A 25,115-nucleotide genomic window follows, 5' to 3' on the forward strand; every position below is an offset into this window, starting at 1 on the left:
TTCCTGCACAATGGAAGCCTATTGCTTAAAAGACCTGCTACTCGTAACATTTATGACCAGCAGTCAATGCTGTGAGACAATGGATTGCTCTGCAGCACTGATAATAGCAACAAAAATTTCAATAAAAGCAGCATTTCTGAGACACCTAGTCAAATAAGGAACAATTAATCAACTGACAAGAGTTAATGAAAATGATCAAAAAAGAAGTACATCTTGAGTGATAATTAAGCTGAAAGTAGAGATAAATAATGTCTGTTAAAAAGAAAGAGAATTTCAAAACAGGGTCTGTAAACACTAAAAGCATGATAATTATTTGTGATGAAGACAAAGTGAGACACTTCAAAAATTTTATTGACTTAAAAAGAAAAAGAAAATTTAAGTTACTGAAATTTTTATGTAAAATAGAACGAAATGAAAACTGTTGTTAACAAATCTTCATGAACTTTTTTTGCCAGTGAAAGCATAAGCATTGTGATAGACTTTTAAAAATACAGCTTACCTGTGTGCACATTTGTCTGAGACTTGCTTGTCTTTGATGAGCCTTTCTTCTTTTGCCAAGTGATCCCTTTTTGGAACCAGCAGCACCTGCAGCACCCTGCAAGTATGTCTTTCTCTCAGATTTTTCTTTCATTTCCAACACTTTTTTGGGGGGTCAGCTTTCAGCTGAGGACAACGCATTAAGTTCTGAACCACATCTGTTAAAACATCCCTCTGATTAGCTTATTTTTAATATATTGGCGAATGCCTCACAACAGTCAATGAATGCCTCCACTCTACCAACTAACTGAATTTGCTGAAACCTCCTACATTGTGATCCAAGACCCACAGAGTGTTTCAAATGAGTTTACCAAAGAGCCCCTGGCTACTTCAGGTAGGAATTAGGTAGAATACAACATGGGAAAATCTAGTTAGAAAAAAATCATGCCTGAAACTAGGAAGAAAATGAGCCATCATCAAAAAAAAAAAAAAAAAAGAATGGGAAGTAATAAAAACTAGATTGAATGGCAGGATTTTTCTGGTAATTGCAGTGATTTGCAAGAATGCAAAAGAAATTATTAGATTTCTCACTAAGAGCCCATGGATGCTGAAAGACACATGCAAAAGTTGATCATCCACAGAGATTTATAGTGCGAGATAAGTTTCACACGTATGAAACAATAACAGAAAAAGATCAACTATTAAATATAAGTGCTTAAAGCTGAGTAATACATGAATAGCATCTATGGGTCAGAATTAATAACTTGAGCATTTCAGAGTCAGAAGGCAAATTTCTCCTAGTTTGTCCATTCTGAACTCACAGTACCTTCAGTCTTGATGCTTTGGTGTATGTATGGATATATTTTCACTATCTCAATATCTCTCAATGGAGAGATCTGTACATAACGATCTCTGAACAAAGTTAATCCACTGATATTTCTTGCCATTGTCTTGATTTCCAGAATATACTTTTGTGATACATTATGCTCTATTTCCAGCAATTTTGGCCCTTGTGTTGTCCTTTAAAGACTGTATATCAATAAAGCATTCTGACTGTTTACAAAAATAGCCCCCTAAAAAACACAAGATGGAATAAAGATTCAAAAGAAAAAGATGCAATCTAAACATTTTTTCAATTCTTTCTTTCTCAATGATTATAACAAGCTTCCTGCTGTGAAGTGGATAGAACTTTTCAAAATAATGTTTGTCTGGAAGTTAAAACATTCTCCATTTCAGATTGTCATAGTAAGAGGAAAAGATTTTAATTAGGGGATAAGGATAAAAAGCTTACTGCATTATTTTCTTTTCCTTCATCATCATGTCCGGCATTTCGTCTTCGCTGCTCTTCCTCAAACTGCTTTACCTGTCACAGAAAAATAAAATCTCCTATAAGAAACAATTTTATGTACATTAATACGAATATCATCAGCCTTCTGCCTTCCTTGAAGAGCAGAAGGATTTGCTGATTTTGCATTTCTAATTCTTTGGCACCCTGCATGCCATCTACCCAAACAGAATGCAAACATACTTTTTGAATTATGATTGCTGAAATCATTTATCAGTATTATCATCACAAATTTCACCAGTGTATATACATATATAATGTCAAACAGTCATAGTTCATAAAGTTTTTTGTCTTAAACAAACCAGAAGCTCTCTACAATATAAAAATGATATAAGCATCACATATGAATCCCTTTGTACGAATGAGGTGAGAAGGATAGGACAAATTACAATTGAAACAGTATGAAAGCAATGGGAAGATTAAAAATAACAACTGTCTATGAATGTGTATGTACATAAAATTTTGATATAGATGAATGGTAACAAAATCTGAACACTATAGAAAAAAACTGAGCAATGCTATTTAATGAATATAAACATCGAATGCTTAGTGAGCCTTACAGTTTTATGAACATACTTTTCTTTCCTCTATCAAGGCTATGCGTAGACTTGAAAGAATGAGCTCAAAATGCAAAAAAAAAGCAAAAAACCATGAAAGCTAAACAGATTGGGAAGTAATCTATTACTAATTACTCTAAAAGAATGCCCATACTTTTTAAAACATCTGTGGCTAAATGCAAGGCTGCACACCTTCATTTTAACAGGCAAAAAACAGTTGATGGAAATGCTAATGTTAAAACACACTGGGATGGCTGGATATTCATCTCAGTGAATAAACTTTTATTCTAAAAGTGCATTTAGGCACACATTTAATGTTATCCATCTCAAAAAGCACTCTTTCTGAAAATGAGGCTTTAACCATACTTTTGTTATTGATTACATTCTTTCTCTCCCACTCTGTCTTTAGTATACCTGTTTGACATAAAGCAAGAATTTTAAAAAATTAGTATGCAATATTTCACTACCACAATTAGTTCTGACAGAAAAAAGAAACTTATTGCATATGCCTGGTCAATGTGATTAGCTGTTTCCAATTCTATCTGCAATAGACTTTAATTCTTTCTCACTGTAATCGGTTCCCAAATGCAAAAGCATCACTGGAGGGACTATTCACCCATGCAGCTCACCCCTATCCTACAGACTGGCCTGCAGTCCATGGTAGATGGGTGAACTGCGGGAGGGTGAAGACTTGTTTTCAAAAAGCACAAGAACGGATGTCAGCACCAGCAAGAGGGACGGGATGGGTGGGGGTTGGTAACAGAGGAACAAGGGAAAGATGGGGAAAATCAATAAAGGAGGGAGGGGAGCTGGCATGGGCACCATGTGCATGCAAGTGAAACTCTTAGACATGGCTGTTGCATGGTGCCAGTTCTAGAAGGCGAGTGCTGCAGGGTATGGCTGTCAGCCACCACGGATAGTCTCTGCAGACGTGCATTAGGGTCAGTACAACATTGCTAAGCTAGCCTGTTTCTCTCCCATGGTCACTTCATCCCCCTTTCTTAAAAAATGTACTTTTGAGAAAGCATTTTTGTTACTTTTGTGCTTATTTTGCCTTTGCTGGAAAATACCAGAATGTAAAGAAATGCAGGAAAATCAACCACTTGCTCCAAAACTTTTTTCACATTCAGTGCATCCCACCCACTGTTGACAGTGGTAACCTCTAATATTTTTTTTTCTTCCATTTCTTCTGCCTCCTGCTCGTTCCCCTTTTCCTCTTATACAGTCACTCAGCAATTCCCATCAGCACTGCCAGGCAATCATTTCATGCTTTATTAACCAACCCTAACTTAGCCAAAGTTGTTTGTTTTGCTTGCCAAGTTTTGGTTGTGCTAGGTGAAGTTCCCCCTGTGCTTTTACCAAATTTTGGCTACGCTTCACCTAGTTCAGTCTATGGCCAAATTGTGTCTACATTTGCTACAATGATCAAAGAAAGAATTGGCAAAAGTGGTGATGAAGATGTCAAGACCCCCCTCGTCAAAGCTACAGTTCCAGAATAGCTGCCTCATACTGAAATCCAGCTTGCCCAACATTATGGCATTCACTGATATTTAGTAACAGTCTGATAAGGAGGGAGAGGGTAGTGGGTATGGAGGAAGAAAGGATAGAATATGTTTCTGGCTGCTGCAGATGGATTTTGCTAGTTCACTACTCCGTAGATCAACAAAACAATTCAACCAACACATCCATGAACACCTACCTACCCACTGTCTATGACTAGCCGAAGCAGATTTTCATCAAACGAGTAACTAATGTCGCAGGGCAACTGGTCCAAGTTGTAATGTTTGGTGGCCTGCTAATTAAGGTCCCTTTTGGGGCTGACAACTACGACAGCGCTCATGGTTGGCATCCATTTCGAGCTTGTAGCCTCACTCACAGACCAGTGAAGCTGATAAGGTCCTTTATGGGTTACTCGTGTCGACACTTCAGGCCCACTGACTGATCGATTGCATTTTAGTCTTTCGCTCTCTAAGGTAGGGAGGAGGAATCGACGGAATATACAAGAAAAGAAGACTGCGAGAGCCTGTCGTGCAGGCTTTTTTTTCTTTCTTTTTTAACAGGGCTGATAAATGCGGACATGGAGGCCCAACACCAGGCCTGGACTAGTGTTGCCCTCTCACGCATAATTAACTCCGGCTTTTGTGCTGCCAGCCATGCTGCCCCCACTTCGTTACTGCACGCGCCCAACATGCATGTGCAGGCTGCGGCAGAAAATACCGACACCCGCTTTCAACAACGAAATTAGCTGACAACAGAAAAAAATCCCAGCCAGTAATGAAATTCTACTTTACACACACACTCGTCCAGACAACCACAATGCAATGGATTCTTTTAATTAATAAAAGTGTGCTTATGGAACGCATTTTTCCTTTCTATGCATCTCATTGCATTAAACCAAAGGCCAAAATAAAAGCAGTGTGTGCTTACTGACCGCATGTTTTCTTTTAGAAGAAACAATGGCTTGCAAGCAAACTGAGAAGGTACAGGGTTGGGCTGGGGTTTGACGCCGTGTCAGCAGCAGCGGCGGCGACTAGCAGACAGGTACCGACATACACGGATGTACAGAAAGATAAAAAACAAAGTAGGATGCCTTGATGATGTACTGCACAGCACGGTGCAACACCAATGCATTAAGTGCAAGAAAGCAGGCAGCCCAACAGCCTGACAATCGACACCTGGGCCTGCTTGCATGTGAGGCTTTAATTCAGACTTTACATTAATGGGGTATTTTTGGCTTAACTCCCATTTGTCACCGTTGAATGGTGTGTGGTCTTGAAAAGGGAGTCCTACGTCGTCGGTCTTAAAGATGACTGTTCCGACAAAAACTTTGCGAAGTTGACCTGTACTTAAGACTGGCGGTTTAAGTCTGATTTTAAAGACGTCCCATGCAACCCCCAGAGAAGCTGTCAACAGTGTTCTGGGGACGTGCCACGGTTCGCACACGACCCTCAAGCTGTTATCCTTCTTTGTCAAACACAGAAAGAAAGTTCCTCCGTCAAACAAACGCTCGGTTCAGAAGGCGTATGTTCTATGGCAATAATACCTGTTGATAACAACAGACCATGCTCACAACATGGAGCTAGAATTAGGTCTACTTTGGTAGGTCACCCACTGGGCATGCGCAAATGAAAACGGACGTTCTTGCTACCTTGTGGAGGGACATGCTTGTTTACCCACTCTTAATCAGCAGTGCAGTAAAAATGCACATTTAATTCATGCTCGACGCAGTGCGCGCGCAAACACACACATATACTCTCTCTTCACTCACACACTTGCCCGAAACCGATCAACGACTGATCATTTTCTTAGACTAGAGTGTTTTCACTCCATCCCTGGAATATTATGCTATTATCAGATTAACGATCTTGTCACTTCCGGTAGGTTTTTCGAAATAGTTTTCCTCTAAAACCGTAGCAAGTGCCTATAGTTTAGTTATCATTTTCTCTTTCGTCTTTTTCTGTTTCCTCCCCTTATTACTCGTTCGCCACGTGCCAACAGACTCTACAACACTTGCATTATTCTAAAAACAGTCACGGTATGGAAGTATTTTCACGCAATTAACCCTTTCGTATCCTCCCAATGTTTAAAAACTTTATACATTGCCCTCAGATGAAGTCTGATAAAAATAAAAAAGTATTGAAAAAAGAAACACAAGATGCCATAAAGCTAGAGTTTTTGTGTATCCGTCAACACGAGAGTTTGCATCATCCGCTCGGCTTCTTGGTGTGGATAGTTAAACCGGAAGCGAATTTCTGCCTTGGCCTCGTTCTAGAAGTGAACGCGGAAAATGAGTCTACAAGCAGTTTAGAGATATGCCTCCGTGTCAGACTTCGCGAGAGGCTAGGAGCTGGTCTCGGTAGACAGATCCGTCAGAGCTTTCTTTGGCTTTGGAAGCTCATTCCTGTGAGTGGAGAAGCCAGCATATGAAGCAGACAAAAATTCTTCCTCCATCTACCCAATACATAGAAAGTGTGTTCAGTTCCTTATTGTACACGTGTAAATGAACATCTCTTTAATATCAAAGTTTCTTTATAAAATGCAAGTTCATTTCAGGACCTGATAAAGTGAACAGCATTTCAGTTGTTTTGTTTTTTTTTTAAATTGGATCTCAAATTCCATGTACTAAATTACTGAAACAAATCTTCTGGTGGTAAAGTTCCCAATTAAGGAGACGAAAACAACAACTGAGGTCGTGTAAGGTCTTCATTAGAAACAGCACAGACGCTCTATAGCAGGTTAAAGGTCAGAGTTCAGCAGCGGTCAGACGCTGTCTGCTCGATCAGTCAAATGCACTCAAGACCAATGCACGACCTTTACGCAGGCAACACAGACGAGCTGGAACCTTTCAAAAATTCATAATTTCAACCGGCATCTGAAGAAGGGCTCTTTGATATATCTATAATGTCACTCTCTTCGAGACAGGTCCGACAGATAACTGGATGGAAAGTGGTGAGAGGAGGGGGAGGCAGAGATAAGGCGGTAAAGAATGGAAGGGTGTCTTGTGGGTGGTCTGCCTTATTGACTCAAGAATAAGTACTCTGGGAGTTAGCACGCATATATATTTTACACACAAACACACACAGTCTTCTTATTAAGCTCCAAGATAACTTCTGCACTGGCCAGTAGGTGATTCCTAAATAATGTGTACATGCGAGATTCAAACGCGGTATTTTAAAGGACTAGTGGCCGTGCAAATATTTTTAATGATTGGGTGAAACTCAATGCAAAATACTCCCGAAAAATACTTCCCCTCCCGAATATGTTCCTCCCCGATTATGTGTGATTATACACTTTTCAAACGCCTAAAAACACTACTATGCTAGAAAGAGGTCGACAACACAGACGTCAGGAGTGTACATGGAAGTGAGTGTAAGCGGTGAAGACTTCAGCCAATGGGAGAGCTAGCTCATTAGGCGTATGTCTTCAAACGTGACGTCACGATTCTGACTTATTTCTGTGCATGGGGATGTTTGTAGGCGGGTACCTCGAAAGCGGGTTCATAGTGGAAATGGGGAAATAGTATCTTGCACCAAGATTTACCCAATCAATAGAAAAATACTTGCACCCGAACCCCACTAATCCTTTAAGATCCACAGCTGGCTCCAGAAGGGATCAGTATCATTCTGCCTGGGCGGTCTCTCTCTCCATGTGCGGCTGAAAATTGCCATCCCAACCCAACCAACCCCTTTACCCCGCCCCGTGATTGACGGACTTCTGCCACGTGATCCAAGCGATTTAAGAGATTTGTTCTCTCCTTCCTTCTCCACTCTCATTGACTAACCTCTCCGTTTTAAGAACGCCGGCAACGGTAACTTCCCGAAGCCAGCACATTTGTCTGTCGGAAAATACACAGAAGGCACTTGCCTGGTAATGCCTCCCACTGGAATTTCAGGCTACCGGTCCTTCCATGCTGCCCTCCCTCAACGCACTTTTTCCTTCATGTCCTCCGTTATTGATCACCTCACCAATTTGGATCGCAGAACGAGCTTCCGCCAGGAAAATGGTTGTCTTGCGTTCCCTCCGACCCCATCAAAATACCTCACCTTCCGCTGGACTTCTGAATCAGCCAGCCAATCAATTTGTACTTAGTTAAAAGCGTTGTGCCGTTGCATCTAGACTCATACACCTGACATTTTTTTAATAATGCAGCACACGAAAGCTCCGCAGCATAAAATGTGACAATCACCTGAGAGCTTGCTGGCATACATTCATGACCTGTGTACTAAAAGCTTTCGTTGGTTCTGACCGGTGTATTGCAACTCGGCCATTCATTACAGACCGAGTGATCGATCCTGTCAAATAATATCGAACAGTACAGTATAAGAAACTGCTTTATACAACACTGATCAGCATACAATCAGCTTCTCAACAAAAATCTTACCATTAACTCGTACACTCTTTACTTTATCTTTAATTTTTCTTTTTTAAAAACCCAGTAATGTTTTAGAACTGACTACAAAGCATTTACAATATTTACAATACGTATTTCAAACGCAATATTCTTTGCGTGTAAGAAAATAATTTTATACGACTTTCTGACCGGCGTTTTAAATTTTGAAATGAAACCACCAATTCCTATTAGGATGGCGAAAAACTGGCCTGAGCCTGTAATACACTACCTTTGAAAAGATAGTATTCCAGAGAGTCTGACAACCCAACTGGTGATATCAGATTTACTTTGACATTTTCTTTGACAAACTTCTGCATCGATTTTACAGTAAAACTAAAGCGACAAACATTTTACGAAACACGTATGGTGAAATATATCTCTGTCTTAAAGTAATCCAATAACTTAATTATGTTTTTTTGCCCAAACAAGCCCAAAAGTCTCATATTCCAGTTACCGATAAGTTTACACTTTTGACATTTAGCTTTTCTTTCGATCACATATACCCTCATAAGCCGCAGCTTTGATGTGCTGTAGTATATATACGTGTATAACAAAGGGAGCAGGTGTGAAGATGAGGAAACTTTCTGAATGTTAGACCTGGTGGGGGGAGTAGTTATGAAGCGAGAATAAGTGGTTTCCCTCTTAAGTCTTCACTTCAAGCACTTCATTAGTGACAAGAGTCGTATTTCCAACTCTAATCCTGTGAGACAACCTTGAGACACAGAGCTGCAAGTGTCAAACTGTAATCAGTTTTCCAGCGGTGAAAAGGACAAATAATCATTTGTACTTCTGTGTCTAACACTGATGAGAAAGTCAGTGGCACATGTGCTTATCCAGTGGTGTGGATATCAAATAATTACTTCATGTCCAGCGTGGTGTGTCAAACGACTACCTGCACTCAGGTTTAAAGTTTCAAGTAGTGTCAGGTTTCCATCGCTACAGGTGTCCAGTGATACCTGCACTTCTGGCTCTAACGAACAGTAAGATGGGTTTCTGTATTTTCAGTAAAACACTGATTCAAGGGAAAGAACCCAGGACTCGGTTCTGGGCAATCCTGTGCTGCAATGTCAGCACCCAGCTCTCTAGACATTTCCCTTTTATTTTATCCCTTCTTCCTCCTCCCTAAATAAATCCAATCTTCGTCACCACTACTGTAAAAAGACAAACAGAAAAACGATGCATCTAACTCCATCAAGTCATCTGGCAGAGGCAGTGAAAGCTTCTAATTTAACTGAATTTTTTTTTTTTCATCCTGAACGATGGAAATGGAAATGGGTCTTCTTACTTTCTTCTTTCCTTCTTAAAAAAGATGACTTGATTAACAAACTGACACGACTGGGGTTTTTTTTTTTTTTTTTTTCAAGTTTCTCGGAATGTGAGATGCGTTTGAAAAACACACATCTCTCACTTTTTTCATCCAAGCATACAACATCAAGGATGGTAAAGAGAATTTTGGAAAGGAGACTTTTTCGGTTACAGGCTTAGCGAGAACACAGTGAGCGCGTATTTGTGGTCATAATTCTACAATGAAACTTGTTCAGGAGGATGCTATTCCCCTCTTCTCTCTCTCACACACGAGTCAGAGTTCTTTCCGCCGTCAGGGTACCCCCATGTCACTTGTTAATCGGCTTTTTCTCGAATTGGAATATGGCATCGCCGTTCCACGGTGCACGGGTGTTCAGCGACAATACCACTTGCCCTGCTCCCCATTGAACTGCTGTCTACCTACTATCGACCGACCCCAGCCCACAAATCCTCCTCCTCTCCCCGAGAGTCTAAAGTCAGCGGCGCAGATTGCTCCCAGACAGTAGCCGGGGGTCAGGCGAGGGGTGGGTTGGTGGGGAAGGCAAGAAAGGGCAGTCGATTTTCCTCCGCCAGAATCGAAAAATTAGAAGACTCCGTGGCCTTTTCGCTACCAGACGCTGTTCGTCTGAACTAATACAGCCTGTTGGAATTTCAATTCTCCTGGGCCCGTTTCACAGCATCTTCCGCCATTCTCCCTCAGCTCCTGTCGCTCCTCGGGTTGGGAACTAAAGCAACACCACCCCTCCAACCCCACCACCGCCTGTCAATCGCTGCAAGTAATGGCGCTCGAGACCAGTCAACGGGAATATTGGGAGAGGGCTGCGGGGGATGAGGAGGGAAGGGAAGAAAACAAGGGTAACAGGCTCAATGAACAGCCTGACGAGCACTGTTCGCCGACTTCCTGACTCTCGGTGCACGAGAAAAAAAAGTTGAAGTGGCTGTCGTGAGGAGAACGAACCCTGTCGCTGTCCATCTTGTCTGCAAAAACCTGCTCACCAGTGAAAAAATGCTGACGTAGGCATGATTTATGTTGGTTGCAATTTTGAGGTATTGGTAGCGAAAAGTACAATCCAGATGAAACTTCGACCTTATCTCCTCTCTTCCGGCCCAACATCACTCCAATCTTTGCCCTTTATAAGAATGGGGGGAGGTTGCTCCATTGGGAGATTCGGCGACCACTGGCAATCCCCCGGGTCATGCTCAGCAAAGAACTGACTCCTACCACCAGGATGCTTTGGTTTACGCTTAATCAAACGCGCGCATCCGACAGTTTGTCCCCCTCTGCCAGGAAGCTTTAGCTACATTCAAATTATTGAGACTGTAATGCAATGCGATGCCGATGCTGAGTGAAACCACTGGGGCACCACCTGATGACTCACCGCCATTGCATTGCGACGACAAATATTAGGCTGGTGTGAGGTCCGCACTCTAAGGAGAATTTGTTTTTGTTTAGACTGAATCACACCCCATGACTTGATGGCCACAGGTCTGTTCAGCACGAAAGCTATCACACGGAAAATACATCTCTGCGGACTCTTCCCTCACCCCCTCCAACACCAGGTCCCACCACCAACAACAACCACCACCACCACGCTGCGTGCCTGTATAAACTGATTAGCGACCTTATATTGAGGAAAAGAGTAGAGAAGGGTCAAAAATATTATTATCGGATAAATCATTCTTTAGTGTTGACAAATCAGCTGTCAGCAATGGATTCACTGACATTTCTTTTCTGCTGAAAGAAAGAATTGCGAACTCTGTATTTCTTCTTTTTTTTTTTTCTTTCCTTTTCAACGCGAGGAAAAAAGTCGAGCACTGAACTCCGTGATCCCTAACAGACATCTCCTCGAATTTATTTCTTGTCATTCAATTTTCCGAGGCTTTTTCTCAAAATGATGTTTCATATGGCACATTATTAGATGCACTTTTGTTGATGGGTAAAGTTTCAAGCCAACCCCCATCATATCTCAAGCCGTCCCCCTTGCCCGAAAAATCTCTTTTATTTTACTTTCTCAAAACATAATAAGGCAGAAACTTCGAGGCCAGCCTGTTTGCAGCTGTTTTCAACCCTCGTTTCAATACACGAAAGTCTAGGTACAGACGCCAGCAATGTGGGGTAGGGCTTGACAAATGTTGCAACAGAAAGGGAAACAATTGCTTACAAACTGGAATGAGGTTTGTCGCGCTTGCTACCAGCCTCTGTCAGCAGAATCCTCGTTAAACCAACAGAGAAAACATCTTAGGGGGGAACCACTCTCGATGACAGCACAAGATAAGCAACTGTAACGAGGTTCACCAGCAGACAAAACGAACTCGCTTGCCTTCTACACAGACCTAACGGCCCACTACGAGCTGCGATGCTCCCCACCCCGTTACAAGCACCCCGGTGATGCTGGCAAAGCTAAATCATTTCTTTTCTACCTGAAGCTGGGAAACTACCCCTCCTTCCCCGATTCCCCTCAATTCACCGAGCACGTGCATGTCCCCGACTCTTGAAAACAAATAGACAAGTTGGAGAAGTGACAAGTACTTAGTTCTATCTTCCGACACCTTTCGCCTTCCAGCTTCCATTTCTCCGATCTTTTTCGCCAACCGTCACATCAAAACAAATAAACTAGCCAGATGTGAAACTAGAAAATAATTAAGTTGGAAATTTAAAAAATGGTTTTGCTGATTCTGACAAAAATTATTGGATAAACATTTTCACAGCATACACATTTCAACTGATTTTTTTAAATTATCCATTTCCAAATTTCTGAATATCTTACATTACATCTGGAAAACCACTTTTTTCGTTATCAAAATATTGGGGAAAGTGGTCTCAAAAAAACAATTACTCATCGTCATGCAATATCTGCAGGTCGTGTCGGTGGTCTATCGCAATCCACCATTGCTTTGTAGCACATGGGCAGCTGGGTGTGAAAGCAACAAACACGCGCATAGTTGGAAGACAATTTGCATATCTCCTCATCTCTAACTGCCCGCGATGACGAGTCCAAGCCGATGTGACATCTCCCCATGAAGCTCAGCACTGAACGAACAGGTCGTGTACGGCCAGCCTCCCCTGAAGCAAACCTCTTTGGTCTCCTCGCAAAAGCCGGCGGTCGATCCCGGAGATAATGGCGGTAATTGTCCCGAAGGGAGCGGCAGCCTTGAAACCCTTATCATCCTGTGTTAGAGGCGGGGGACGGCTGTACTAGCAGTTACCTCCCAGTGGGAGCGAATAGGGGGAGAGTGTAGATTAATTAGGTGACAAGAAACACAGGAGAACATAAGAACTTTTGAAAATAATGGCACAATGCTGGCAGCATGCAAATAACAAGCATGCATCCGTCTCCACGGTTTGAAGACCACTTTCCGCGCTTCGGTGCCCCAGACCCTGCCTCTCTGATTGCATCAGATTGTCCTAGGTTCTGATTGTGAATACGAGGTCTCTTCGGGATTATAAAACATATTGCAGCCTATGCCATGAGGCTTGAAGGGTCTACTCTTTGAAATAAAAATTAAAATATGGAATGCATTACACACGAGTGCTGTATCACAATACTTAAAGGTCGTATACGAAATACGAAAATAAAAATATAAAACCTTCAATTTGCTGGCCCCAAAAATGTAAGCTAGCAAACACAACACCCGAATACTTACCACCGACACAGCCGTCTCCGTTGATATCTTTCCCTCCTTCACCATCTGCATCAGCGCCATGCGGTCCTCATCGCTCATGGTAATTTCATAGGCCATAAGGTCACCTGTCAAAATATACCGAAGGATACCCTCATCGTACCCTGAAAAATGCAAGAACTGTTCATTTGATGTTTACTCGCAATCCTGTGACAAATGTTGTACTAGTATCATTCTCACAGATGTGATGTTGTGTACGTGGGGCTAGTCCCCCCTCCCTTCTCTCTTTTTTTCCATCTTTATTCATGTTTTTTCTTCTCTACCTACAGATGTCATCGTTGGTTTTTTTTTTGTTCCAACTGCCTGCTGGTTTCACTATTTCTTCTCTTCTGTATTTAGCTGTTACTAACTCTAATATTAAGTACTTTCTTTGCGACATCTTGTCTATTTCCCTCAATCGTTGGTTTCTACTGGTCCTTAGATTATTTGGAAATATTTCAATACTATTGTTCTTGTCTACATTTTGACTGGCTCGTCCTGTTAATTTACAGATTTCATTTACTTCGTCCCTTACTGCACCGACTGACCCTTTCTCTAAATCCGGGGCTTTTATTGGTTTTTCTTCGTATTCCCGGCAGTTGCACTGGTTTTTTAAGTCTGTATTCCGATTGGAAATTTTTATCTGGGCCTTTCATTGGCTCACTTGCTGACAGTCTGCATTTTGATTGGCTTTTCCACTTAAGCTGCGATATTCATTGGCTTGTTTCTTCTTTTACTTGTTTTGTTTTCTTCATTTTATTTTTCTCGTGCCCTCATATCTGCGGTTTTTTCATGGGCGTTTTGCATCTTTCTGCAGTTTTCAACTATTTTTGATTGATACCTACTCTATTATCATTTCATTGGTTATTCCCCTGTGTGGTTTTTTTATTTATTTTTTTTTTTTTTTGTTCTCCCTCTCTTATCCCCCAACTCTTTCTAACAGAGGTGGGGGGGGGATTTGGTGTTTTACGCCGTGCCAGCAAACTGAGGCTATATTACGGCAAGCAGCCAGCCCTGTAAACAAATGCCACGTGCAGAGAAAGAACAGCGTGCCCGAGACGAGAAATGAACTCTGGGCAGCCAACCTTCACTGTATTGGTGACAGGCGCTAACCGTTGCGCCACCGGACCGCTCTTTCTAACAGAGGACATCGCCATCTACAGAACCTGTTTCGAGACCAACTGTTCATGCCATTAATATAAGCTTTATAAGAAAGTAAATTTTCTTTTTATTTCTCTCTCATTGTTGGGGGGTGGGATGTCTGGCAGCAACAAACACTTGAACACTCACCTTGTTGTTGTTTGTAACTGTTTTTTCTTCCTGATCTCCTTATTCCTAGATTGCGCAGAAACCGCCCCCATGTAGAACCCTTCTTTTTTCCCTCTTCTCCAGCACAGCTGGGATCTGCATGTAGTTTTTAAAAGGTTCGGACTAAATTATTATCAATGTACAGCATTCAAAAGCAAATATTACGATTATTTAAGAACAACATCCACTTAAACAATGACATGTTGGTAAGCGATGTCTCACACCCTTTAATTTCTGTTACTTGTAAAATCATCCTAGTTTTTCAACTTTCCATGGTATCTTTGTACAAGAAACGAAAGAAAGTTAGGGAATTTTAGACATATTTTCCACGAGAGAATTAAGAAATGTGTGGATATTAAAATAAAACAAGGTAAACATCCTCTCATGAATTGTTAAATAGAACTGGTGTACGTGTGTGGCATGCACGTGCATGTATGCATGTCTGGTGTCTTTGCTTATGTTTGCATGCATACAAGCCTCCCAGCAACATGTTTACTTGGCCCACAAAGTCACCTAAGTCATTCTTTCCCAGCAGTAACAACACTAAAAATCAATCATTCAAAAATGCATGAAACCAATAGTGTCTGTCTATATCTTCCTTTCTCTTCTGCCCTCTCCGTGACAGAATGTAAACTAAACATTCAACAAAAAAAAAAAAAAAAGCCAGGCACGTGCGAACTTGCCAAAACAGCACTAAGATGCAAAGAATACAGGTTCAAGTTCAGGTTCACAAATAACAAACGGTTTTGTTGCTGGGGTAATGGTAGAAAAGGGAGGGGGTGGCGAATTCAGATGACCAATGCATCACAGTAGATGAAACAATTACTGGGTTTTTCCTCCTAAACCCACTGCTTTAACAAAAACAAAAACAAAAACAAAAAAAAGAGGTAGGAGGCTACAGCAAAAACGCTCATGCAAGTGGAGTCAAGCATGGAACTTTAACCAGAATTTCAGCAGTTCAAGCAGCCGCCTCTTTCTTCCCGGTATACATTCAGACACAAGTCGTGGGATCGAGCAATTTTTTTTTAAAGTAGGCTTTCGAAACTTTTAAGACTTATTTAATCTGACTGACTCTTTCTTCTAAGATTATTGCTATAGTTGGTTTCGTTGAAAATGTTTAAATTACAATTTCCGCACATCTGTGCTGTAAAAGAAAATTGATTTTCTAACAAGTTATCTTGACGCAAGTTTAAAAACAATAAGTTCATCGTTAGATACACTATATGTAAGAAATATTCAACAGAAACACCGTACATTATTTTCTTAAGACCATCTGGTGCCAGGACACCTCACCGCTAAAGCAATTAACTAATGGCAAGTCTGTCGCATCTCAAGCTCATTCAAGGTCCCTGATACCCTCACGACTTTTTTTATGGTAAATACTTAAATATTTTACATGTTAAACATAAACTTTGATTGTACTCTGTTCATTCCAATGGCGACCAGATTATCTTCTGTAAGCAGCAAATCACTTTTTCAGTGTCTATGGGAAGCAAACTTTTGCTTCAGTTCATAACCGTAACATGAGTATATACATATATACAGCAACAATTTTCTTTCAACTGTAGTCCTTTTAGGAATCATGCATTAAAGAGAAGGATAGAATTTGCTATCTGTTACATTTTCAATGTATCTCGTTTAGTCAAGGGTCTGATATGAATATTAGTGAAATTAGTCCATGCGACTGAATTCGAATGTTCTAAATTGAACGTGTATGGAAACATAGCCCACATGCATATAATCATGTTAATTTAGTAAGCAAAAAATGAGTGAAGCAGGTAAACAAATGTGAGGAACGGGTAGTCAAGCATTTTAACAACACGCAGAAAGTAAGTCAACCAAAACTGCAATATGTGTACCTGGAATAATTTTTCGAGGAAAAATACAACAAACACCTGTTGGAACAAAACAGACTTCATTTACTATACAGAAAATAAAGGAAATGAAAAACACAGAAATGACAGGCAAACGAAATGTTAGATGCAAGCTTCAAGTTAAAACATTCTGAGTGTAAAAATGCTGGAGAGATTTACTGTTTTCAGTTTATTAAAGTTACCACAACTAAATACAATAATATTTAAATACAACATTCAGTGAACACCATGAAACTGCACACGTGCACTCAAACCATTTCTTCTCGACTACCACATTCCAGACGAGGTTTACAAACAATTATTATTTAGTTATTTACAAAGAATATGTTGGTTAGCTTTTTTTAAAGTCCGCCTTTGACACCTGTCTGCCTACACATCTACCAGCCAACCCACGTCCCTCTCCATCTCCTCAATCGATTTCTGCTTGGAACTATTTACTATATATTTTTTTTTTTTATTTCCTCCAGGTAAGAGAGTCGAGATCTGAACGGCGGGCGACTACACGAGTCCAGGTGGCGCGGCGGCCATCTTTCAAAGCTTTCATTGAGAAAATTCTCAAACTGTGACATTTGCCGACACTAATAATAACAGAAACAACAACTTAGTACTCGCTGTCGGTGATTTATCCTGCGAAGGAATCTGTGAAGGCAATGATCTACATTGTACAAAAATAAAACTGTTTTCATCAACATGTTACACCCCTACAACCTTTCCTTTCCCCTCGTTTTGGTTACTGACCCGATCTTACACACCATGAGCTTTTTCATGATGGAAGCCTGCACTTTACAAGATGTATCTGCACCAGCAGCAGGTACAGGCAAGGGTTGCACCCAGTGGCGCAGGATAAAACACAGGCCGCCATTAAGGGACCAGCAAGAGAAGGGAGGGGCTGCAGTGACGTGTACTCAGACAACCTTTACCCTCAACACATACACAAACTCTTGCAGAGAGATGTTGGGAAGCAGGATGGTGATGGAGTTCGTGGCACTGCGATTCTGTGCTCATTCCACTTTCTGATTCTACAGCATCTGAACTTATGTAACGGGTGGGATGGGGCTGGGGATGGGAGTTTTGTCAGTCTTACGAACTTCATTGTGATACAAAAAGTGTCTACTTGTGTCATTTCCTCGACGATCCGTGTCATGATGTAATTATTCTGACATGGCCTTGTACACAAGGAAGACTGTCGATGGCAGGTTGTGCGTGAGCCTAGTCGCCTATTTAAAATGTTAAAGGTTCTCAGAAGTTGTGTTTTTTTTTAAAGGAGCAATAACAAACGTTTCAACAAAAGAGCACAAATAATCAAACGGAAAGTGTCTACTTGTAGTTGTCAAGTTGTCTTTTGTATCCCCATAGGCGAGCCATCAGCCATTACTGCGATTGCAAAACCCTTTCTAGTCATCTATAGAGGGAGGAAAAAAGATCCGACAGAGTACGCTCCCTTCCTCAGCCTCGTCATATCCGACTTTGATCGTCTACAAACTGCCATGACACTTCTACACAAAAGCTGTGGCACTACACTACCCTGCCAGACGGAAAGGCGGCAAGGGCAGCAACCATTTCCATCGCCACAATCGCTTTTTACTTCCCCTAGAAAAACGCTGCTCTTGGAGCAAGATTGTGTTGGCGAAGACTTCATGTTCATTTTTGGTCTGGAATGCATGTGAGGTCCTAAATCGCCAGTCTCAAGATTCCTTTCCAAGGCCTTACATGTACACCAACCAACAGCTAATTTTAGAAGCTAAGCCGAAAAACGAGGATTTAAGATGTCCGACTTAAGATTTCACATGCAACCCAGCCCAGGAAAATGTCTCTCACCTAAGAGGAAAATGGAGAAAGCGGGGAGATCATTAAAATTATACCACTTTCAAGGACTGCTGGTCCATCGTTGACAGTTTATGTTCATGAATCATTTTAAATCACCTTTCCGATGTGTAGAATCATCATCCTCTTTTTCATCATCATAATTACAACCATCAAAATCAACATCATTATTGCAGATGTTTACGAACGTGCTATAAAATATATGGCTGATTAACGATGTCTGGTTTAAAGGACTCATCAAAGGTTTTTAGTTAATAGCCGTCTCCAATAAGGACGCGTGAAATTTGTTAAGCCACCCGCGGACAAATCCATCAAAAAAGAAATATGCGATTAAAAAAACAAAAACTTAGCGAACAATCAGCAACAAAAACAGGATTTTTAAGTTTTTAAACTACGGTTTTAGTGAGGGAACGTGACAGTTAAAACGATGAAATCTTTATTGCATGACTGTCTGGCTGCCATAACTTTTAGGCCTCGCGGTAAAATGATGCTCAAACCCCCTCTATGGTCAGATCTTCCTCTTCCACTTCGCGAAAGAAAGAAATTTTATCGGTTCAGATTTGAACAATGACTATTCTTTTGAAAAAAAAAATTGCACTCGAGGTTTGCCTTTAATGTGCACTAAATCATAGTTTTAGTCGAGAACTGTGATATCACAAACCCAAGCTCCCAAGACTAAGAATAATGTTTTTCGGTGTAAGGTAGGCCATCCAGTGTAGTTTCTAACCTTCAGTGTGGCGTGTGATCATTTTCATCATGAAAAATTTTTCAATTATTTTCCCTTTTTAATGGACAAAAAAATGAAGTTCACGTAGGGACAAACATCTCAGCGGTTCGCCGACATTTAGCTTGAAAGTTTGAATGTCGTAAACTTTTAATTAAAAAAGCTTCCATGCTCCAACTCTCCAACTCCCAGATAACGATGTAACTCCTAACAAACTGCAGCACTGCGAGGAGAATAAATGTTTACGACACTCTACTGCGCTTTACATTGAAACCGCTTCCCCTCTCAAAACAACCCAAAAAAGTTCAACTTCCGGTGGAAGGTTCGCGAGAGAACACGGTAAGACGTTGTCCTCCGTGACACGTTTCAGCCACGCAAGTAAGAGATGCAAGCGGAGGAGCTCTTCTCGCAGGAATGTCTTTTTTTTCAAGTTACTGCACTGAGTAACACAAAACTGAAGCAGCATGGAATAGGCAATACAGGCCACAAGTGTCAAGTTGGCGCCTCCCTGTAGCAGATCCGAAACAGAAACAAGCAGAAGAACCAGAAAAAGACTAGAAAAAGTGTGAACACTAGAATGTTGAACGCTCATCGTGGAAAAAATGGCAATTTCAAAATCCGGGAAAGAGTTCTTTTACAAATATGTCCCAAATATCATTAACAAATATCGAAGGAAATGTAGGATGTCTCTTATCAAGAGCGAAGCAAATACCAGTTCCTAGAGTATAAAGCACCATGGCAACGTGTCGTTTAACCTTTGTAAAAGCCAGTTCCCCTTCTCACATGCCAGCCACCTTCCACAGCTTCTCTCGCATCACAATGTTATCTTGCCGTACAGCAGTCGCATGACACTGATAAGCTGCCGTACAGCATTCAGTCAGATTGATATTTTACTTTACAAAACTGGCATCTGGGTTTGTGGTCACGACCTTTTTTTTTTAATGCGATCAGCGGAGGATACTTACGGTCTGCAGACCTGAAATCGTGTGTCGAATTCTCGCTTGGGCGATAAGTAGTCGCATTTTATTTTATATCTGTTTGCTGTAAAGCATCATAACAATCTACAGCCGCAGTAGCGGGCTCAGTCGGGCATGATGACCGCCTCAGATGAACTGTGATAAGGAAACACGGTGTATGGCTATGTCCACGTAACCACTGATAGTGCCTGAGGACAACGATCGACAGAATCCGCCGGTCCACCCGATGAATAACACGAACTGAGAGCAACAACAACCGCGTCAAACGGGCAGACAACTCTCGGCTTCCTGCGATATGGTTGCGTTGATTTTTCTTAATTTTTATTTCAGATATGTGCGCGTGTGAGCGACAGACAAAATAAATAGATACACAGGCTAAAAGACAAAGAAAGAAAGAGCGGGTACCCCTTCAGATGAGGATCAAAGGCGAGCAGAGAAAATACAGTGAAACTGGCCACCGGTAACCAGGCTTCTCTTGTTTTAAAAGCAGCGAAATATTTTACCATTCGATGCAATCCACAATCGACAGTTTAACAATTGAGAATTCGATCGTCGGTGTTCAACGCGGTGAGGGTACAAGTGTGAGGAGGAGGCAAAACACAAAAAATGAAATTACAGTGTCCAGCGATGCGTACAACACATTTCTTCAGTCTTATTATTGATGCCCTCGCCGTTCAGGTTTCGCTCGGGTTGCGCTGGAGGCTTTTGATCATGAGGGACTATGAAATAAAGGCCGCATAGGCTTGCCTATAGGACTTACCGTTGGGTAACCAGCTTCCCGGCATCATGGGCATCACACTTCCCCGCTACCCTCACTAGTGTAACAATACTTCGTGCTTTTAGGTTCAGCAAACACCAACTGCTCTATTCCCCAATCTCTCTGTCTCATACACACAAACAAGTGCGAGGAACTGTTATATAGTAAAATGCAATAAAAAGAAGAGAAATAATGGTTACCTCCGTCTATGGCGACATAGTTCTGGTGAGCATGTATATCGTGTCTGAAAGAAAGACAACAAATTATGAATTTAGCATGAGCTGGTCAAAGGCACGTAGAAGCAGCAACAAAAGAAGACAGAATTAAAGAAAAAAAAATGAAACAAACAAAAAGAAGAGAAGGAGTCGGGGAAAGAAGTAAACAATCGCACAACAAACAGAGAAAGACGAAAAAGAAAAATAAACTTCGAACTACATGTAAAGAATGCATGCCATAATGAGATGCTAGCGAGTCAAAGCAAGCTTGTATGCAGCTGGAACCGCCATGTAGCAGATCCGAAACAGAAAGAAATAGAAGAACCAAAGAACAAAAAAGAAGAAAAACATATTTTACAGTAAGTTAATGAACACCGTTAGACCAACGATGCAAAGATAACTCTGTGTACTGTTCCTGGTAAACATACATCCTAACATTTTTAAAGTCTCATAAATCGCACAGTTACATTAACAGATGAATGGCTGATTCTCCAGCCTCCCTTTATGAGTTCTTGTTAAGCCATGTCTCAAGCTGGTCACGTGAAGTTAAAAGAGTTTGTCCGTTGCGGTCCACGCATGCGCAGTGGCGAATTTGCCCAAACGCGATGAAGCTTGAATGGTAAGGACACGTTTATTCGGTTCTGACATTTTATAGAAAATAAAACTGCAGTGAAATAATTTATGTACATTTAGAATGCATTTCTAGTTGGGCAAACCTGCCATCGCTCGTGCACAAAGCACAAACGGACCTGCCTAGAGCTCTCCACAACTGTGGGATGTGTTGGATAGTCATCTACCCAGTGTCAATGCGTGAATAACAGGTTTTAAAATAAAACGATGTGAGTGGCGATGCACAGTGTAACAGAGATTAACAACATTGCGATTCTTTGTGTCCGAATCATCAAAGACTCAGAGATGACACGACTTGTGTCAGGTGAGCTCCCCTACCTGTGTCCAGTCTCCAGGTGATGCTGCAGGTCTGAACACCGCTCAATATGGCTCGTGGTAGGCTGCACATCAGAAGTAAACAGTAAACACCCCCAGCTCGGGAAAGTTTTATATAAGCTAAACTGTGTTCGTTGCATAAAGCTCAAAGCAAAAAGACAGGCCTTGTTCTCTCTCTTCTTCACCTTTTTCCAATCCCATCACTATATATATATAACACATTCATATATGTCTGTCCACGTACATTTTAACTAGGTGGTGAACTAGACTTTTATTACAGTGGTGAATAAACATAGTAAAGAGAAGCAAGCAAGTAGACATTTTACTGAAATACCGATCGAAGTACATGCTTTGAGGTTCGTAAACCTCTTCTCCTAAAATATTTTTCCGTGTCTACATTATCCTTGCTTAGCAATAGCAATAACAAAATTAAGCTATACAACCCCCAAATAAAAAATTTAAAATCAATTTGCTTAGAAATAACTAGAAACAGAGACATAAGAGCCTGTTATAATGAAAAACACAAGAGCTACAAGAGGTTACAATAATGCAACAACTCTTCGCCGTTTAGGTTCAACTGAACTGAAAAAAACCTAAAACGTTTCACAAATCAAAATTGTACAAATACACCAGGAGATGGGAGGCATTCATAAAATGGAGGAAAGCACGGGCTGGTTATCTCCACAGAGACCAAAGCAATCAAAAAACAAAACCAAGCAATTAAAAAGGCCAACAACGAATTCCTTCAGGCATTGAGGTGAGGTCTACTCTAGAATGTGACTGTGACAGGGTGGACAACGGCTCTAGGAGAGAAATAGCATGCATCCAAAAATGGTACCAACAAAGCAACAACAGGACGAGTTTCCTATTTCATGCCATCGAATTATTTTCCCCTCAATAATACACTGAGACATACCTTCTCATTATGTCTTAAGATGGTAACAAAATTATTCAAGGAATGAAATAGGAAGACTACATTAAAGGATAGTCAGCTACACTGCAGGTGATTTCAACAAGTAAAGACAACTCTAAACAACATACAACTGGTACATCTATTGTAAAAAAAAAAAGTTGTTTAATGGTTGGCCACTAAGTTGGCAATAAATTGTACTAATCTATTTATATGCGTTATTGACATTTGTTTTACAGGATCCCCTGAGTTAAATGACAATAACATCACACTAGCTCTTCTCATCTCCATCCCTAAAAAATAAAAAAACCGACAGTAGGGTGGTCGTTCTCAATTGGTTTTCTCATGCTTTTCAATAAGGACAGCGCAAATGCCGAAATTACCCTCGCACAGATCTTTTAGTGAGAACCGTTCGCTTGTCTAAGAAGAAAAGTTAATTAGTCCTTTGTTGTAATAAAAGAACAAAGTTGGAGGCCAAATAAGAGATGCCTGAACGGTCTTTTTAAACGGCCAGACGCAAAGACCCTGCAGGACAACAACAACAACAAAAAAATGAAGAAGTAACGGAATAACAGTGAATATCGGCAAGTGGGGAGGGTTGTGACGTCACGGCTCGTAGATAATGATGTCACGATCTTAACGAGCGATCCTCCTGTCTGTAACGCTAACTCTCCTTGTTTCCTGCACTAAGTCAAAAAAAAAAAAATAGTTGCTTGTTGTGACCCCGAAAAATCCTATTTTTACCAGAATGTCATGACGGTAGCAAATACGAGTGGCACCCTGGAAAAACCACAGGAGGGATTGCCCGGCTATGCAGCCATCTTTCGTGTGCGTGCGAGGGAGCAAGGGAGGTAAGCCCCAAGTCGCCTGGTCCTGGCCGTCAAAACTAATTCCAAGGTTGTTGTTGTTTTGTTTTTCTTCGGTTTTTTTTTTTTTGCTCACTGCGAGGATTCTCTTTGACTTAAGACTGTTGAATCCAAGTTCTTTCTAGTTCTTCATACATAGCATTCTTATTCCACCACGCCAAACACTTACTTCCAGTACTTCATTCCCAGTACTCTTATTCCATTATTCCATACACAGCACTCTTATTCTTTCTCCGCTTTATATCTATCAGCTTTATTTTTTTCCCATAAATCTCTCGCGTGACGTAGCACCGTCATCAGTTTGGGCAACACTCCAAACAGCGCAATCAACACCCAAGACGAATACGCATCCTTTCACTTCACTTCTGCTCTCTGCATCGCATGATCTCTTCCTTTTTTTTAAAAAAAATGTAAGCTGTACTTTGCTCGTCCTCTCCTGTCTTCTCCTCATATCTGTTTTTATTCGTATCCGCTGTTTTGCTCCAACGCCCTCCATCCCCCGCCCAACCGATCCCCTCCACTCCATTCAACTTGTCTCTCACTCACAACGTTTCTTCTTTTCATCATACCACTAATCTCATTTCTCTTTTCTCAAATTACCTTCTGCGCGGGCATCTCTCCCATCATTTTCCCCCAAATTACAAGTCTTTCCCGTCCATCTCCTTACCTCACCGTCCATTTCTATATTTTTTTTCTCTTTCCATAATTCGTTTTTACCTCATCTCTTCCGTCATTGAGAAAGTTGTTTGTTGTTTTTTTTTTTTAATCGTTTTCTCCATTACAACCAAGCTCAGTGTTTAGGGCTATTTTGATCAACAAACTTTTATTAAATATGGCTGAGGCTTAAGTGTATTATCTGCCTCCGGGGTCCGTAGCTATAACAGTGAGGCTAACTCGTTGCCCTGGTACAGAGTGGTAACACCAAGGGCTGGTCTTCCAAAATGCAGACTGCATAAACACTGCATTATGTTACTGGACCATAAAGCCTCTCTCCCCCTCCTTTATAACCTGAGCCCCAGGGGTTAAGTTACACCTGCGGTGTCTGGACACCACCTTATAATTATGAAACAAAATTGTTGTCCATACGCTCTCCATGTTACCCAACAACCTCTAAGCTTTCTGTTTCTAAGTCAAGATATTCTAGAAAAGAAACCATTACTTAGGATGAAAAATAACAAAATCCACCTGTTCACCCCAATACAAGCCTTTTTCCACACGTTTTATCTCCCCTGGCCGTCTATCTACTGTTTGGCATAGTGACAGCAAGGCAAAGAGAGAGCAACTCACCAACATCACTGCGTATGGGTAATAACCCCAACAAGCCTAAACCAAGAAAAAGAAAACAACAAAAAGACCCATTACGTCACGCTGACATCTCAAATCACGAAGAAGTAACGCGTGTTCTCACGATAATTGGCATTATTATTACAAGCAAGCAATGAATACCACAATGTTGCATTTTGCTCACACAAAGCGGTCTA

General features: G+C 41.1%; 1 protein-coding gene across 5 annotated transcripts in view; it reads right to left on the reverse strand.

The window, feature by feature from the left end:
• Window positions 1-25,115, reverse strand: part of LOC112565676 — a 53,857-nt gene that overhangs the window by 403 nt on the left and 28,339 nt on the right. For 2 of the 5 annotated variants that reach the window (XM_025241301.1, XM_025241300.1), the window contains exons 4-11: window positions 24,922-24,957; window positions 21,862-21,923; window positions 20,899-20,942; window positions 16,402-16,437; window positions 14,525-14,638; window positions 13,220-13,323; window positions 1,769-1,840; window positions 500-595 (exon numbers count right to left, since the gene is read on the reverse strand). In XM_025241301.1, the coding sequence (XP_025097086.1) occupies window positions 500-595; window positions 1,769-1,840; window positions 13,220-13,323; window positions 14,525-14,638; window positions 16,402-16,437; window positions 20,899-20,942; window positions 21,862-21,923; window positions 24,922-24,957 (564 nt within the window). The remainder of the gene's footprint in view (window positions 1-499; window positions 596-1,768; window positions 1,841-13,219; window positions 13,324-14,524; window positions 14,639-16,401; window positions 16,438-20,898; window positions 20,943-21,861; window positions 21,924-24,921; window positions 24,958-25,115) is intronic. The other 3 variants (XM_025241303.1, XM_025241302.1, XM_025241304.1) reach the window with 3 other exon arrangements.

The sequence above is a fragment of the Pomacea canaliculata genome, linkage group LG6 (assembly GCF_003073045.1).
Source record: "Pomacea canaliculata isolate SZHN2017 linkage group LG6, ASM307304v1, whole genome shotgun sequence".
In the NCBI taxonomy this organism is placed as follows: Eukaryota; Metazoa; Mollusca; class Gastropoda; order Architaenioglossa; family Ampullariidae; genus Pomacea; species Pomacea canaliculata.